Here is a 17,405-nt window from a genome sequence, read left to right on the forward strand (position 1 = left end):
TAAAAATACTATTGATTCACACTTCCAAATGCCAGGAAAATGCCATTTCAGACCTTTTATTTTCAAATTTTTCTGGGGGAGGCCCCCCAGACCCCCCCTTTCGGATGCGCCTGCGGCGCATGCAGATCGCCTTCGGCGATCCATCCCACTGCCCCCCCTGGACAAAAAAGTTAAATACGGCCCTGCAAGGGTCTTGCCAAGGTCTACCAATAGGACCATCAATGCCATAAATGTCTTGCACAAGGTCCGCCTGGTCCATAGCGGGAAAATGTCCAATTTGAATCGGGCCTTGGTATTGGGCCTTTTTGAAGAACCATGATTGGCCCTACGTATTCTTTAGAAGAAGCATTCTTCAAAAGAAAGGATATTGTACCTTTAACGGGAATCATTGCGCTAAATATTGTCAATCACATCACCACGGGAAATCATAAGGCACACTGAATAGTCAATAGTAGTTAATCTTCATCCCAAACGGAAACTGACGTCTCACGAAGCCCTGCAGCGAAATTGACTTTCATTCTTCTAGTTTCCGGAGCTATTTGAATGCTGAACGAGGCATTTAGAGCATTGCATTTACATTTAGAATATATTTAGAGCGATGGTTTGTAGGAAACGATGGAGCAATACAGTGGAATGTACCGGAATAGCTAGCTCGTAGCATGGCGACACTGAAGAGATTAAGTAGCACATCATGCTCTTCGTTGAGGTCTTTGATCAAGGTGTGGCTATTCAGTCAATCGTTTAAGAAAGAAATTCGCAGCATGGTCAAGCATTTCCGATACTGCTGCACTTTATATCATTCACGAGGAGCTTACAGCCTCTGAAGGTGCTTCCAAACAGACAATTCTCTCTCTCTGCATCTTTCAAAGGACACCCGATTTCAGAGTGTGTATTTCGATTCATCTTGATTGGGATTCCGACAAATCTCTCTCTCAAAGACTAGGTGGTTGAAATTGGTTGTTTCAATTCATGTCGGCCTCTCCTGTGGGGCGTCCGACACTGACAGACAGCAAATGCTCTCTATACTGGGCTTTCCACGACGACCAAGAGGGTTTTTGTCATTGCTTCTAAAATACATTCAACAGACAATATGACGACTTGAACAACTCAGCCAGGTCTCTCAATACCACCAAGAAACTTCACAAGTAGGCCTTACATGTACCCGCCGCTAAAATGAATATCTGAATTGTTTCCAAACACAGTCCCGAGTATTCCTTGGCATGGATTGAATCAAACCAAACGATAAAGGCGGCAACGATTTTGAAAGCTTTTTGGAATGCTGATATATGGTGACACATGGCCCGGTTTCAAAATGTCTAACAATGAGTCGTCACTGAAAAACTGAAAGGGAACCATGTGAAAATGTCAACTTTTATTAAGGATAATGGCATCGTTTATATATAGTAGAGAGTGATAAAGGCAACATGAGATAAATATTTAGTTATCACACCATCCGAAAGATTTAAACCTTTTCAATTGGCTGGAGTAGTTCGCTGCTGATATAAGGAAGAGTGCAAATTTGCAAAAATCATAAAAGAAAAACACACCAAAGAACAGTAAAAACCACTCATGAAGCTATAAGGACAACTCAAATTGGTTCCAACGCGGACCTTCTTCAAAGACATTGCTCAGCCACATGACCGTTCTTTTGCTAGGAATATTCCTTCACTGTAACCGAAACGAACATCAAGGAAATTTGACATCTTTTTTGTTGGATACCTTACAAAATGCTGCGAAATTGGCTTGCCAAAGCACTGTTCAGCTAAAGATCGCTTTTGCATGGCCTGATAAATCATGATCAGCGTGATATCAAATGCAAGAGCATCAACAGTCATCGCTACGCAGGACTCAAACAACGACGGTTTGAGATTGATATGTCAACAGCAAGCCTAGGGGGTGGGTGGCGTTGTTTGATGCGACAATCCCCGTATTTCTCGGTTTATCTAACTAATTCGTAGAATAGACTTCGACTTCATTCCATGAGAGTACGTTTTTATCAACAGTTTTCGTGAGGTGATCTATTCCAATCTTTATAAATGAGATTGGGTGCGAAGCGGGATATGAGATTGCGTGCAAGGCGGGAACGCCTGTGATGGTTAAGTACATGTATGTATGAAATGATATAATCACATCGGACTCGTTTGAAGAGCATATCTTCACAAACGACAAAAGTTATGCTGTTTGAAGCGGATATTTTCTTGAGGAACAGAGAAAAGTTCTGCTGTTTGAAGAGATCATCTTGAGGAACATCGAAAGGTTCTGTTGTTTGAAGAGATCAACGTGAGGAACATTAGAGAGTTCTGTTCTTTGAAGAGATTATCTTGAAGGATATCAACAAATCTGTTGTTAATATATATTCTGAACTTATTTGACTATTTAACCATGGATGGACCAACACATGTCATGTCTAGGTAAGTTTATTGTCTTTAGATGAGCCATCTATGTCCGACACCTGGTGTTTAAACGATTATACGAAATGTTTTAGACGACCAGAAGGTTTGGTTTGATAGCACATTATGTCCCTATGGAATTGAGAGCCTAAGTTTCCTATTGTTTAAGGAATCGATACCGAACTGGAGGTGTACATTGGATTCACCTTTCTGTCATTTCAGGGCGGCGGGAAGAAAATCAAAGAATATGAAGCAAAAGTCAAAAGGCAAGCGCCATCACGTTATGGAGACCGTGAAGGAAGAGAATGATGTCAAACATATGAGAAAACTCTTCAGAAATGAGCGGAGGAAGGAAGAAGAAAATGTCGGAATAAAGAAATTTTACCTGAATGTAACTTATAGACAATTTCAGAAATACATGAAGTTGCTCAAAGAAGGTGAGGAGACCTTACGGGAGGAGATAGGTAAAGACCATGAAGAGCTGCTGCGGAAATACGGGGCGTATATTGAATCCGAATCCGAGGCGGAGGAGGAAGATGACGGTTGTACAACGACAACATCAACGGAATTTTTTATCACCACGCCTGCACAGACGACAATACGGGAATACCTGAAGAAAGGCGTTGGTTCCAAACTTGAGGCAAAGTCGACGCCCAGGTTGAATGGTCCTCTGCAAAATTATTCTATGCCTGTGATTAGAGACGCGGCAATATACCGCGATAATACTGCGCCGGTGATGAGGGACCCGGGTAGGACCACTACCTTGCCCATGATAGGTCATGCAGTAGTGAAGCCTACCCCGAGTGCGACCAAGTCACCACGTGGGGGAAGAGGAGCCGCGTATCCTCTGCCGAAGAGGTCCACACTATCTCCGCATTCAAGTGAGCAAAAACTTGATGAGTCAAGTCTCCCACTTGAAAAAAGTCACAAAGATTTAATGGAAACATTGCTTTCAGACAGTCGGGCTATGCTGACAAAAAGCCGTACGACCTTGTCCGATATTAAAGACTCGCGTTCGACCCCCGAATCCGGCCGAGCGTCCAGAGCGCCCAGTCGAGGAAGCCGCCGTGGGTTTCCCAACTTGACGGACACGAGCTTGACTAGGGGGCCTCGGCGCCCGTCTGCCATTCCCGAGCCGGATTGGGAGAAGCGAAAGCTCTCTCTTCAGAGGTCCTCAACAGATTGGCTCATTGTCCGCGACCACAAGTACCCAAAAGAAGTTGAGAGAAAGAAGGCGCTCGAAGCTTCAAAAAAGATAGGGGAAAAGCTGAAGAAACAAGACGTTCCAATAACCTGTCAGAGGTGGAAGTATGTGCCCTTGGAGGACACCTGTCCGCTTAAATTTGGTGTGACCTACTCCGGGGTTCCCGCGAAAAAAGTAAAGAGCGTGTATAAGAAGAAACCGGGCAAACGACTCGGAGCAAGAACGCGGAAGTCATAACACTATATACAAACAAGTGGTACATGTTGCCTCATTTTGGTCGCACTGAAATCGAACTGATTTTCATTTAGGCCACCTGGGATGCGTGTAAACCGCTGCCATAAACAGGACATAGAACGCGTCATAGAACCCTTTGTTCACGGACATTCTATCCCAGGACATTTCAAACTTCTACACCGGCACGTGCAGTCTATTCAAGTTTGACCGATTGAAGATAGATGGCGATAAAATGTCTGATGGTAAACGTACTTGAACGAGAGCAACACGGAAGTATCTAATGCTATAATGATCAAACACCAGCTATTTTATGACATAACATATAGTAGCTTTCTTCTAACTTCTGCTGGGAAGTTTAATTTACACTCCGGATGCAGTGATATTGACCTCGTCCCTCCCTATAATAGGATGATGAAATCGGGTTGCCTTGGGTACTATTTGTAAATAACTTTTGAAGAGAATGTAGATAAAGAAAAGCCTTTTTGTGTTTTCAAGCATTTATTGATTGTCTCCATCACAGATTACTGTCTCTCGGAAATTTTCCCAAACAAAAGCTTTGACGGTGCAGACAACAGCACCACATCCCTGTCGGTTGTGCAGACTCGATCAGAGGTTGGCATGGTTCGTAGCGCTAAAACCAGATGCCGTTGGTGAGCTATAATCGTTCTTCGCAAAAAGGAAGGTTTTGCGGCCGTTTACGAGGAGCTGCGAACGCGAAATCGTGGCGTTTCAGAGCTGTATCCAGCTCTGAAGCTAATTCCAGCGTATCCCGTCATCAAGAAGCTCGACCAATAACCATCACCTCCTCAAGAGGTCGACAAATACAGCATCCACCGCCTCCCGATAACCAAGCGACAATCAAAAGCAACCAAGAACTTTCCAAAATATCGAGAGTCAAGACATGGGTTATTATACGGTTAGGTCAAAGGCTATTTATTTATTCCATTCGTATCGACTTCTGCCAATATAATCTTCCTTAGCTGTTGTTAGAGATCGTTTCGACTCATTTCCAGCGTGACGTTGACTCTCTCTTTGTGATAATATTGTAATATTTGTCTAGAAGTTGCTATCAGTTTGCTGTTCACAAGTTGGATGTTTGCTCAAGACGAGAGAAACGGCGGCGCGGAGAGACCAGAAATCGTGATTACCATAATGCTGCAGTTAAAAGAAATAATGACGATGCGAGGAATTCAATGCAGATTCAACAGTCTCAAATAACATGTCATCTTTGATTCTAAAAATACTTTGAAATTTGCCTACAAAATGCGGCCGTGTTAAAAAAAATATATCAAAAACCGTATTCAAACCATTGAAATAATCTTTCAAAACCTCGTCTCTTCCGCTGTTTCCAGTATTTGTCGTGACTTTCATTGCTGTTTCCAGAGTGAAGATTTCACTGAAAATAGCAAAAATCTAGCCCTATTTGTATATTCTGACAATTTTTTTAAATGTGACGCCCATGCCCAACTTTTTAGTGTCTCCCTCTTTGGCCCTGGCCTTCCTTACTATCATATTGCATTGACGTTTTGAAGAGCTCTTCTGACTACTTCGTGTCATTTCAATGTATCGTGCATCATGTTCAATGCTTTCGTTATGTCGATATAGGCGGTACTCCGCACAAGTATACAATGTACATGCTTTGCATACTAATTTCAAATTTACATGTGGCATATAATTCAAATGTGGCACTTTGATTATCGTGAATTGTAATGTTAGTTATCATTATTGCTCATAGAGGTGCAGCGTGCACCAATAAGTCCCCAAATACCCACGATCTTCTTCTGATTGAGATAGAAATAGGGACGTTGATAGGATTTCATTACTGATTATTCTTTCCTCTCAAAGCGGGCAGGGTGCACCCTCAGCAGCATGTGGAAGAGATAGATGTTGGAGAGTTGAGAGTGTTTCCTATCAACTTCTCAGATCAGCCACATTCGCTACTAACGCGACACCACCTTCGAAAGAAAGAGACATCATGAAAAGGGAAAGACCAACAAAGCATTGAAAGGAGACTTAAGAACTTGAAAGCAACCAGGTGAAATGCTTCCAGTTCCGGCTGACCATGAACAAGAAAAGGCCAAATCAGCCTCACCATGTATTATATCAAGATTCACGCCTTGCCTGGCAACTGGTGGTGACCAATCCGCAGATATTGTCCATGTTTTACTTGATATTTTCCTTGGGGCGCGTCTCCGGCCAGTCGTGGTGGGTCGGGCAGCAAAGGGCGCGCGGATGTCGTGCTGGTGCCCCGGGACTGATTCCAGGGGACATAATGCACGGATTAAGTCAAGTGATCGACGTTAGTAAAGGTATTAGCGGCGCTTTTGAGTTGGAATCTGCAGAACAGAATCTTCAAGAAAACCTGCGTCATCCTCAGCAGCATTAAAATAGTCCTTAACCCGTAATCTTCAAAATTGTGTACATCGTTTGTCCGATTTTTCTTAAGTCGGGTGTTTGGGATTTATCTAAAATGTCAATGTTTGGAAACTGCCCTGAAATGATTATTTAACGTCCGATATTGGGCGATAATTCGCCAGTCGTTTAGCATTTTACGGTTTTTATAAAGAATGTTATCAGACTATTATGTTCAAATCGGCCCATTTTACCAAGATAGCTTTAAACTCTTCATTAAACGCCGATAATGTCAAAAATATAGCACTTTAGTTTATGCTAAGGGTAAATATTTCTTGAAGATCAGGGATGGAATTGGTCAGGGTGTTCGGTTTCGCTGGGCTAAGTAACGCGCTTTCGCAACACAGGGTATACGTTCTCAAGGATTATTGAAAAGGGTTTACAAGTCCATGATGGGATTTAAGGTGTTAAGGGCATTAATTCTTCCATTTTAATAGACTTTAGGGAGCAAGTGTTTGTCCAATAACTTAAGACATTACTCGTTTTCCCAACAAAAACTTTAATCACCGAACACAAGTATTTGGCGAAGCCGTAAAGCGAAACAGCAACAAACACGAAAATGTCAATTTTCTGCAACGGAATTTGCCAAAGTAAGTCATTAAGTTTACTAAATTAGGAAAGCGAATTATGGTATTATATGTAATTCCTTAATAAAATCAATTAGCAGATTCTAAACTGATTTTCTAAGCTTATTATCAGCGTAACGCGATTGTTATATCGTTACTCTAAATCGGAAAACATTCCTTCATTTTCATTTTTTGAAGGTAAACAACCGATTTTAATGTATGATGAAAATATTAATCGTTCGGTCATAATGTTTGTTAAAAGTAAACAAGCTGTACCGTGAGAGAATAAAATCGTATTTTCGTTTAGAAACCCGAAGTAGAAACCACTGTTTTCAAAAGCATCAGTGCAATAACTGTGTTAAAAGCGCGCAGACATGTCAGATTAGAGTGAACAACGCTAGACGACGGATTTAGTTTTCAATATAATTGTTCACGTGATATAGACTACCAAAACCAGACTCATATTTTAGTTCGGAACAGAAGTGGCAAATAGAAAGAAACAAATCGGCGGCCATTTTAAGAAAAATCAGCGGCCATCTTAAAAAAATCAGCAGCCATCTTGAAAAACGACCGTCAGGAAATCAGTCACTAGTTTGTCAATTCCTCTCGAGTTCATCAGGATGATTGGGGGAAAACCCCGAGGCCATTTATCCTTCTTTGCTGAAATCTCGACCAATCAAGACACACACTGCCCTTCTCGAGTACCAATTACCATCTAGCCTAAGGGAAATTACGCTCCAGAGCTAATATTTCCGTTCGTTTGATACATCGCGCGCGCAACTTTGAACATCATGTCGACTGTTCAGTGTTTCAACATTAGCAATTATTACAACTGTTAACAAAGGTCAGGTACAATATTAATACAGTAAGAAGGAGGGGAAAACGGATGGGGTTTTATTGATGTCTACTGGATATCCAATCATTCGCCGATTCCACATCATTTTACCCCTAGGCTGGACGCGTCAAGAGCGTTGATCACAAACACCAAGATTTTATATTGCGTTCCGACCACTCGATTCGTACAAAGCTTGCAAAGCCTTCCACAATATTTATGCCTTGATAAAAACTCGTTTTGCTCGAAGGGAAAGAGAAGTGGAATATGAGAATAGATTGCTTTTGTCTTAAAGCGCAGAAACGATGGCGCAAAAATCAGTTTCTTATGCAACGACGGCAGCAACGCTTGGAATTTTAGTGGCCAGTCAACCTTTGGTTGGTTTTATGCAATGCTGAACTAGCCCGATACACCAGGTTGACGCGGCTTATGTTTTATTATGTGATTACATGATACACCGGGAATTTGGAGACACTTGTCATCAAATATTGTCCAAACGGTAAGTTAAGCAACTTCAACGAAGCTTTTGGAACAGATTTTCTTCGTCAATATCAGAGGTTCTGGGTTGCTGTAGAACCGTGATGACCCATCTTATTATGAGGAACAGGATTTTCCTCTTAAACGGAGCTATTGCCAAGCAAACGTGTGGCAAACTTGCATCGTACGAACCTATGATGCGATATTTCCTAGTCACGTGACGTCACTAAAATGAAAAACAAAACAGGTGCTGTGGATACTGTCTCTCAAAATGATGAGTTGTACGTCACCCATGTTTGTCTTCCTTCTCTTACAGTCAAATTTTTATTGATATTAGATATCAACTGAGAGATCACTGTAAAAATAGACTTTTTAATAAAGTGAAATATCCTTCGAAATTATTCATAATCATTCCACCTGAAGCTAACTCGGAACCTGGATCATGTTACAAATTTACCCCTCCCGAGGTAACATTAATCTCGTAGTTTGTTTAATTTCCTGCTACAAAACACAATCGACCTAAACTCAGCATTCTTTTTGCTTCGTATCACATGTCACGTTATGTCTTCTCAATGCAACACAAAGATCACTTTGAGGTCGCCAAGGAGCTAATTCGCTCATTTCCGAACAATGTAACCTATGGACCACGATTAACCTTAAGTCAAATACGGCAAAAAATCTTATATTAATTTGCACTCGCGACAGACCGCAGGTCAAATCGAGTAGAAGGAAGCTAATTTTAAAGTTGAGATTAATATCGAGGACAGGAAAACTGCTCGCTGTTGACTCGAGTCACGGAAACTGGCGATTCGTTCACTCGGCTGCTCCCTTTACAAACACGCCACCGCTAGGATTAATTGTTGTGTCTCTTTGTGGAAACTCAGTCAAAGTCAACCACGAAGCTTTGTCAATTTGTTGTCGTATTTATTGCTAGACGAAATACAGGAGAGATGTTTTCATCGCAGGATGGCCGAAATGCACTGTAGATCGGTGTACATTTGTGTGTACAAAAGGAGGTCAAGGTCACATGTTGCAATCATTTTTCTTCTCCGATCTCAGAAAGCGGCGTTAAATTGCGCTAACTCAAGTTGATAAAGACCAATAAAGATCTCCCAATTGTTCTCCGAGGCGGAAGGCAGGTCTTAGGTGGTCAATGAAGTGAGATGAGAGACTTGATATCATTACCTTGGCCAGTGTTCTTCGAGAGCTTATTACGAACGTTGAAGAGTAATTTCCCCTTCTTGGGAGCCATGAGTCAAATCTCTGACTGGTTTCAGTGGTAATTTAGTTCAATGGTGATTAAGTCTCGTCGGTAAGCATCTTTGCAGCCAGTTAATCCATCTTCGATACTCTGTGACGAAGGAAGCTCGTTGAAATGAACGTGGTTCGCCACAAGTGAAGTGGAGAGCAATTTTTGGGTGCGGATGCTTGTTTAATGGCGCATCAACTACGAATGGCGCACTCAGTTGAGTTGAAATTAGGTGTGGCTATGAACTTAAGCGTTCGTCGCAGGAAGCAGCCAACAAAATATTTTGAGATACGGTGATAAGTAAAATCATACCAAACTCAGCTTCAGGACGGTTTTTCGGCTCACATGCAGGAACTAAACTTCTCCACGGAATGGTATGATTGAGACTTGGTTCATCTGAGGAGATGGTCGGGCATATGTGACCGATAGCATTAACCAGTAATCTTTTCATCCCAATTGAAAAACCACTTGAGGTTCTTAAAGTTCAAAAGTCAAATGTTCAAGCATACCATCGTCATTAAACGAACACATCCCGTGGTAACGGATCTAGAACTATATGAGAGAATGTTATGAGGAATATTTTTTCTTTCGGAAACGGCCCCTTGCGACTAATGGCTAATCCAATGCAAGAAATAAATGTTGACGTCGTTCCATCTAAACTCTTCCGGTGGCTTGAAGTGACTTGCCGTATGTGTATTAAAGAAATCGATCATATTATTCCTCCATTAGGTCTACAAGAGCCACAGTAGCCCGGGGCTGCCTTGCCCTGGGTGTTGATCAGCCGGTAGATCCCATGCACAGCTTGGAGACCACATGGAGAAATCACGGGCCCCGAGGCGGACTACCATTCATTACGTTAAGTGCAAAGTGTTGTCAGGCATTAAGCAGTTTTGAGACTGTCGCTGTTGTAGCTGTTACTTTTTTATCTGGCGATTGTTTTGAATACGCTCAATAAATTATCCACAGCCACACCGGTTACTGTAAATCAGTGACACCATGGCACTCATCTGGAGCAATCACTTGCGTAATACTATCGCCAAATTAGGTACACGAACATTTGTATCCTTGCATTGACATCAATTCTACATCGATATATTACATGATCCATGTTACACCTCATTTTGACGTCAGCGGTTATCGTTATAGGCAACCATAACCGCTTGGGTTGGCGCAAAAAATGAAATCTGTGAAAAGCAGTCAACATCTCATTTCATTGTTTAGTTTGAGGTGATTTAGCATCGAAATTGGAACCTCACCGTCGGTATTGGTTCTCTCACCAATTGTTGTGAAGCAGTTTTGACTCAGAGGAATCCTTTGCTTGAGGGTGAGAAGCCAAATATAGCGAGGAAATCAAGTTACATGAAGAACCATACCACCAATGATGCCTGCTTGAATTTTTCCGCCGGTAGGCTTGTTATGGTTTATGAGGTGGTGCTACTCATGCGCCCTCATAAGTTGACCCCAGAGGTAGAGCGGCCAGGCCCTTCCCATCACAAATAAATGTCATCATTTCAACAGCCTCGGCGGACTTAGTCAGATGCACCACCTGTCCGTGAATCGTAATTTAAAAAAAAAAGAATAGAATATTTGCTGTTAGTCTGTTTAGCAATTGAAATAAGCTTTGATTTTGTTTGATTTTACAAAAGTTTTATTCTCGGCAACAAAGGGAAACTCAATGGAAATATCCAAATGTGTGCACAACTGCCGCTACCAGGCATCACAGTTAACAGACCATATCAATGAAACGTACACGTAACCTTATGGCAAACTCGATATTCGCTATCCCAGCTGCCTGTGATGGGAAGCCTTTCATAATGTTTGCACAAGTTTGATAAAGTGGGAGCAATCGAGTTGTTGTTTGATACAACTTGAGTTTATTGATAATTCCTCGTAGGATGTCAGCTGGTCCATGTGGGACTGCGGTCAATATCACGAGTGCCAGGAAAAAATATTACAAAGCCTACAGTCACCGTCAAAAGATAAATGACTTTCTTGTTTCTAAGCCAAACAATGCCTTTCCCACGGATGTATGTATTTCCACAAACAAAAAATAAGCTAATACTAGTGCTATAGAATGCGTTTTAAGTTAAAAAGCACAATGTTGAGAATTAAGATAGGCCTATGCTACTGTATATTTGATAGGCCTATTCAAATTTTCAACAACTTAAGCTAAGTACACGAGATTTTCTTTCATGTTACGCCATTTAATGACCATGTTGGATTATTTATATAGCCAACACTTAGGCACCCTGTTTTGTCACAAGATTTACTTTTTGGGCCACTTGTGGTAACAATATCGTATAGCACAAAATCCACCACTAACCTTAGCAAAAATCATAAAGGTCTGTAATAATTCATAGTTAAAAATCATAATACTCCTATATTTTATAGTATTTTCTCATAATGGTTGCACACATTTAACTTTGTGGATAGATGTCGACGTGTTTTTGTTGGAATCGCATATACAAGCCTTGTTGGTTATTGTACGCAGCCTGTTTTCAAGTCCTTTTAAGTGTACTATACAGCTTTTACAGTACCATTATAAGGAACTCATATTGATATGATATTGATAATCACACTCACTATAACAATAATGATTTGTTAACGTATGTCGGCCGATCTATAATATCTAATGGTCAAATGACAAGTGAAAAATACTTAACAAGGGAAACTTGTCGTTTATCTTTTATAATTCACATCAACCCATCACCACGAAACTGTACAATATTACTCCCTTATTGCCTTGATGCAATAAAGCGGTTAGTAGTGCCACTATACCCGTGAGGCACGCGGTGGACCACAGGAGGAAAACTTGAAATGCAATTACATGTATGTGTTACTCAGTGTTAATGCGACATGGAACGCACACTTTCCTCCTCCAATATTGGCGAGTGAAATGCCAGTCTCTTCATCCCGCATACCACTTGACCGCCAGCGGATGGCGCTGCGTGTCGTACGATGAAACTTTCCCCTCCGGCTACAGTTACTGGCCTTTTGTGGTCAACATGCTGATAGGCATAAATCTTGAACAGGGTCCGTATATCTGATTTAACTGTATGTATCACTGTTTTCGCTCTAACGGGTGGGGCGGAAAACGCGAGGAGTTTCGCGGAAGATGGCGCTGCACGAGATGACCGTGACCTCACCGCACTCGTCGTGATTGGACGGAACTTTCCCGTCCCCTGGACGTTCTGCAGCTTCTCTAAGAAGCGCTGCCGTGGGTTCTTACCCTGGGTCAACTCGACGGACTCACTGGGGTGATGCCGGTGTTCGCTGTAAATCGCCGGTAACCGGCCGGTGTCCCAGGGAATACGAAATGGATCTGAAGACTTCACGTGGTTGCATTGCGGCGATTTTGTCCGCCGGTAGATGTCTCCTAACTTCTGCTTTTGCGGTTTGTGGGTTAAGGAATCTACATCTGTGGTTGGTGATATGGTCAGGGCCCGTTGCTTTGTGAACTGATCATGGAGACTACTGCTGCTCGTCGCCCATTCAAAGGCATTGAGGAACAACTCATTGTCTCGTATCGTAGGCGAGGCACCTCCATCAGTTAGAATGATATAAGCCGAGTTATAGTTACCATATTTCGCAGCAAGGAGCAGCGCAGAGTATCCAAGGTTGTTCCTCGCGTCCACTCCCAAACCGAATTTGAGCAACGTTTTAACCACCATCTCGACAACAGTCGTATTTCCACTCATGGCCGCATGCATGAGGGGCGTGTTCCCGTCATTATCCGGCTCATTGATGTCCAAAACATCCTCCCGTAAGATGCCTCGGACGATTTTCTCCCTGCCTCTCATACAAGCATAAGCCAGGGCAGTCCGTCCCATGTTGTCGCGAAGGCTCAGAAGCGCGCCGGCGCGTACGAAAATCTTGGCCATTTTGTATCCGTCATTTTCATTCTCGAGTAAACAAGCCAGCATCAGCGGTGCACGGCCGTACATGTCCCTAGAGTCCACGTTTGCATGGTGTTTTGACACCAGGATCCTCACTTGTCGGAGTCTCTCATCCAGCACAGCCTGGTGAAGGGCTGTCTTCACCGGCCGCTTGTCTTGGACCACTTGGGCTGTAGCCATGTTGTCCAATATAGAAGATACGTCCTCAGAGCATTCCGTGTGTCAAGCCTTCAGGAAAATCTTACTCGTTTGTTGACTTGGATTATATGGTCTCCCAAGGCAGCCCCCAATCCTTAACTTAAAATTGGCTAAGTATATATAAATCCAAGTCAGTCCTATACTGTAATAAGTATATCGGCTATTGCAGTCCGTCGTGTTATTGGCCTGAACAGACGGATTGTGCTGAGTTATAAATCCCCGACGCTAAAAGTATTTCTTCCGTGTTGTACTGGGGCGCAATGAGATCGCGTGGTATGTCATTATCATTGCTTCACAGCCTAAGTACGAAGCGGGGTCGTTTCAGTGAGTAATTACAAGCTATATGGAGGTATCCAGCATAATGATAGTCAATCAATCGAGTCCAATGATTTGCCACCCGCAGTTCGCATTCTTTGGTCGTGATCTTTCGCTAATTTGGCGACAAATCTGAGACATCTTGTCCATTAATGTCCTGTTGGTCTAACGTTAGGCTTAGCTATATTTGGCTCAAAACAGAACCACCCACAGACTGTCGTCATCAAATATTGCAAATTTGTATCCATTTTACATGCAAAGTAAAATACGTTTACCTGAGTATGTAAACTGTCTACTAATTACACTAAGAATATCTAAAATAGTTTCTGTTGGCCATCATGTACTTAGACGATAATAAAGTACTTTGATGAATAATCAATAACGATAAAAGCATTTAAAGGTACTCTATAAACCTAGATCTTATTTTTAAGAAATAAACCAAATGTTTCACCACTGTGACGCTAAGATGAATTGAGTCTCAAAGGCAATTAAGATAATGGACTACTAATCGACTAAACATATGAAAGTTTACCAATCCTCAGGCGATTGAAAGAGTAAAAGAAGACAGTCGCAATCCCAACACCAACCGGAAAAAATAACGACATCGTCACTGGGTGGGCTCGAACCACCAACCTTTCGGTTAACAGCCGAACGCGCTAACCGATTGCGCCACAGAGACTAGTTAGTTGGCCACTAATTCCAGGAAAACAGTTGTTGGAATAATCAAGGAAGAGGAAGGTAAAGTAAAAATTGTTTGATCCCAACTCCAACCAGAAAATAATAACGACATCGTCCCTGGGTGGGCTCGAACCACCAACCTTTCGGTTAACAGCCGAACGCGCTAACCGATTGCGCCACAGAGACTAGTTGGTTAGTCACTAATTCCGTAAGTAAAAGACTTGTTGGAATAATCAAGGAATAGGAAGGTTAATTAAAAATTGTTTAAAAAGAAAAAACATACATTTTGTCACTATTGTGACATTATATCCACAGCGTGACATGCGCGAAATGTGTAACAAAAGACAAGATAGGCTGATGCGAATACATTTATCGTTTATTGAAGAGGCCCGGATTCAGACAATTTCAAACGTTTACCGGTTCGATTCAATAGAGCCTAACCGGAACTATTAGTACGTACATTGTAGTATACGCACTAGTGTTAAGATTCACGACATTATACAATGGTTGGTTAGGTGCTCGGCCATCTTTCTCCCCGGCAAGATAATAGTCAAGAAGAGTCATGAAATGTCCCCCCGACCTCGCGACCTCATACATTCCGATACATGAACTTAATTGATTATTACTTTTGTTATGATCATGTCATGACACCGCGAAGAGATTAAATATAGGTACGCGAATGAATAAGCCATGTCATTAAAAACGGGCTACAGTCATTACAGCGAAAACTGTGCTAATATCCCAATTGTAGTTCTGCGTTGGGCGTGATGAATTTGTTATGCTACATCGATCGCCTAAATTTGCAGTTTTTCGTCATGATGTGGATGACTAGCCTATGATAGAATGTACTGTAGCGTGGTGTTAACCCTTTAAGACGAAGAGAGGCCTCGCCAGCAATAGTTTTCAGAATCAAGAATGCCTCAGACATCAATGTCCGCTGAAGACGCCGATCTGGTCATTTGCAGAACTAAACCTTTATCACTGCAAAGGCAGGAACGATATTTTCATGCTGACGACGACCACAACCATGAAGTCACCCAATGAGAACAAAGCTTATCAAATAAAGATCTCAATTGGACATCTCGTTACAATTCCTTCAAATTGTTAGAGTAAAAAGAAGTCCCTATAGTGGACATCACGATAAACTAATTCTGCTCGTGAAATTATCTTGAAACTTTATTGTTATCTGTTTCAATAATATCTTCCAAGTCTTTTCAAATCGAGCCATAAGAAGCTTTAATATAATCCGTTTATTATACTCAAATATGAATTCCTGCCCTCCCGAGTATAAACATTCAGAAAATAAATCGAACCGGCTGTGAATCAATTGCAACATCGACCTTTGACCGCTGGAGGATGATAAAGCTTCCCGTGAATTTGATTGGCTGAATATTCCACAAGCCGTCGGGTATTAGTCCTCGATATCATAACTGTATTTTCGATTAAAAATGATCGTTATTTCTGGTATTTTCAGATTAGCTTGGGAGATTTGTTCAGTAACCGCCGGCGCTGCTCGGAGCGGATTTGTGACTCAAGGAAGAGGGTCCTTGTCGTCTGCTGGTACCACTGGCAATGAGAATTTTATTGGATTCGTCACATGCTTGAGCCGCTAGTCTAATCCGGTCGTCAATATCGGAAACTAAGAAAACGAATATGAAACGGTTTGAAAACATTTACATTTCTCGCCGAGGTTTACCCTGAGCCATGTCACGGCAGAATAATATCCATTTTGAGTAGGTGTCGAGTGAGATCGGATAGGAAAGCAATAAATTGTGATGAGGTATTCATGGGAGGAATGCGGCATTATTTCGTTATTGAATACCAGCATACGATATTGTACACAATAATACATTTATAGTGTCTTTGGTATTGAGTTTTGGCACGCGCATCTTAATCTGAGACTGTCAATCAACGAAGTTTCATAAACTGGGATCTAAAAATAATGCAATCTTCTTTTTGAGAGTAAAACAAGTTTTTATCAACGAACGAAACTTTTTTGGCACTAATACCACTCTGACACTGTATAATGTTTCAAATCTGAACAACTTGTGCGAATATTACGTTCCAGTAGAGCCGGTTCACATTGTTTCTATTTATATCTCGTATTTGCTCATCGCAGAGATAATTATTGCAGGTCGCTGCTATAATAATCTCTCTTCTGCGGGGCGCTTTGGTTTTCAAGTCTGTTCATATCAGCCAGCCCTATGCGAGGCGGGTGAACATGGTTGCTTTGTTGACCGCAACCGGCCACCGAATGTTTAGTTGTCCCTCCTCGATATACTGAGGATTGTCATGCATACAACCCCTCCCCAAGGCACGTGAAAATAAATACCCGTCTTATCAGCGATAAATTCTGAAGACATTTGGATTTATGATTTCTCTTCGGGCGATTCTAGCATTTATTTCAGTGGTGTTTACTCATTTAGAACCTAAAATACCCGCCACCGACAATAACATATACATAATTTTAACAAAATACCTTGAAATTTCATGATCTATTTAATTCTAATCCGTGATATGGACTCAACGAAGATAGGTGAACTCACACGATTTGTCACCGCCCCAGGCAGAGATCAGGCGTGGCACCAATAGGACTATTCAGTTCCATCGCAAAAAACCAGGAGTCGCTGCAAGTATTCGTAAGAAACCCTATGCCCTGGTGTCTTGGTTTTTTTTCTTGGCTGATCAACATTTGGCATTTCAGTTGACAGGTTGGTGGACGAATTATAGTTTGATATTCTAAAATACCTTGGTACCGTAAAGTCAACTTTTAAATGGAAAATGCATAAGCCTCGTTCTGAGAGTGGAGTGTTTTGGACACGCAACCAAGATGCTCTACCAAAGTTCCCTCGGGTTGCACTAAAATGTGGAACCATGCACACAGCTCACTTCAGAAGTTTGAGGCTCTCAAAACACTGCTTCAAACACAAATCAGCCAAGGAAGCATCAACCAC

At 41.9% G+C, this 17,405-nt stretch overlaps 2 protein-coding genes and 2 non-coding genes across 4 annotated transcripts; 1 reads left to right on the forward strand and 3 right to left on the reverse strand.

The window, feature by feature from the left end:
* The first annotated feature begins 1,672 nt into the window (after positions 1-1,672).
* LOC135487156 (uncharacterized) lies at positions 1,673-4,322 on the forward strand. Its single transcript, XM_064770592.1, has 2 exons — positions 1,673-2,411; positions 2,613-4,322. The coding sequence occupies exons 1-2, from the start codon at positions 2,383-2,385 to the stop codon at positions 3,829-3,831; spliced, it is 1,248 nt and encodes a 415-aa protein (XP_064626662.1). The 5' UTR covers positions 1,673-2,382; the 3' UTR covers positions 3,832-4,322.
* A 6,702-nt stretch (positions 4,323-11,024) lies between these two features.
* LOC135486657 (uncharacterized) lies at positions 11,025-13,694 on the reverse strand. The gene has a single exon (XM_064769637.1). It carries the CDS (start codon positions 13,438-13,440, stop codon positions 12,211-12,213), a length of 1,230 nt encoding a protein of 409 aa, XP_064625707.1. The 5' UTR covers positions 13,441-13,694; the 3' UTR covers positions 11,025-12,210.
* A 684-nt stretch (positions 13,695-14,378) lies between these two features.
* Trnan-guu (transfer RNA asparagine (anticodon GUU)) lies at positions 14,379-14,452 on the reverse strand. Its single transcript has one exon. It is a non-coding gene; the product is annotated as a tRNA-Asn (tRNA).
* A 111-nt stretch (positions 14,453-14,563) lies between these two features.
* On the reverse strand, positions 14,564-14,637 carry Trnan-guu (transfer RNA asparagine (anticodon GUU)). The gene has a single exon. It is a non-coding gene; the product is annotated as a tRNA-Asn (tRNA).
* Between the last annotated feature and the right edge of the window lie 2,768 nt (positions 14,638-17,405).

The sequence above is a fragment of the Lineus longissimus genome, chromosome 4, assembly GCF_910592395.1.
Source record: "Lineus longissimus chromosome 4, tnLinLong1.2, whole genome shotgun sequence".
Classification (NCBI taxonomy): domain Eukaryota; kingdom Metazoa; phylum Nemertea; class Pilidiophora; order Heteronemertea; family Lineidae; genus Lineus; species Lineus longissimus.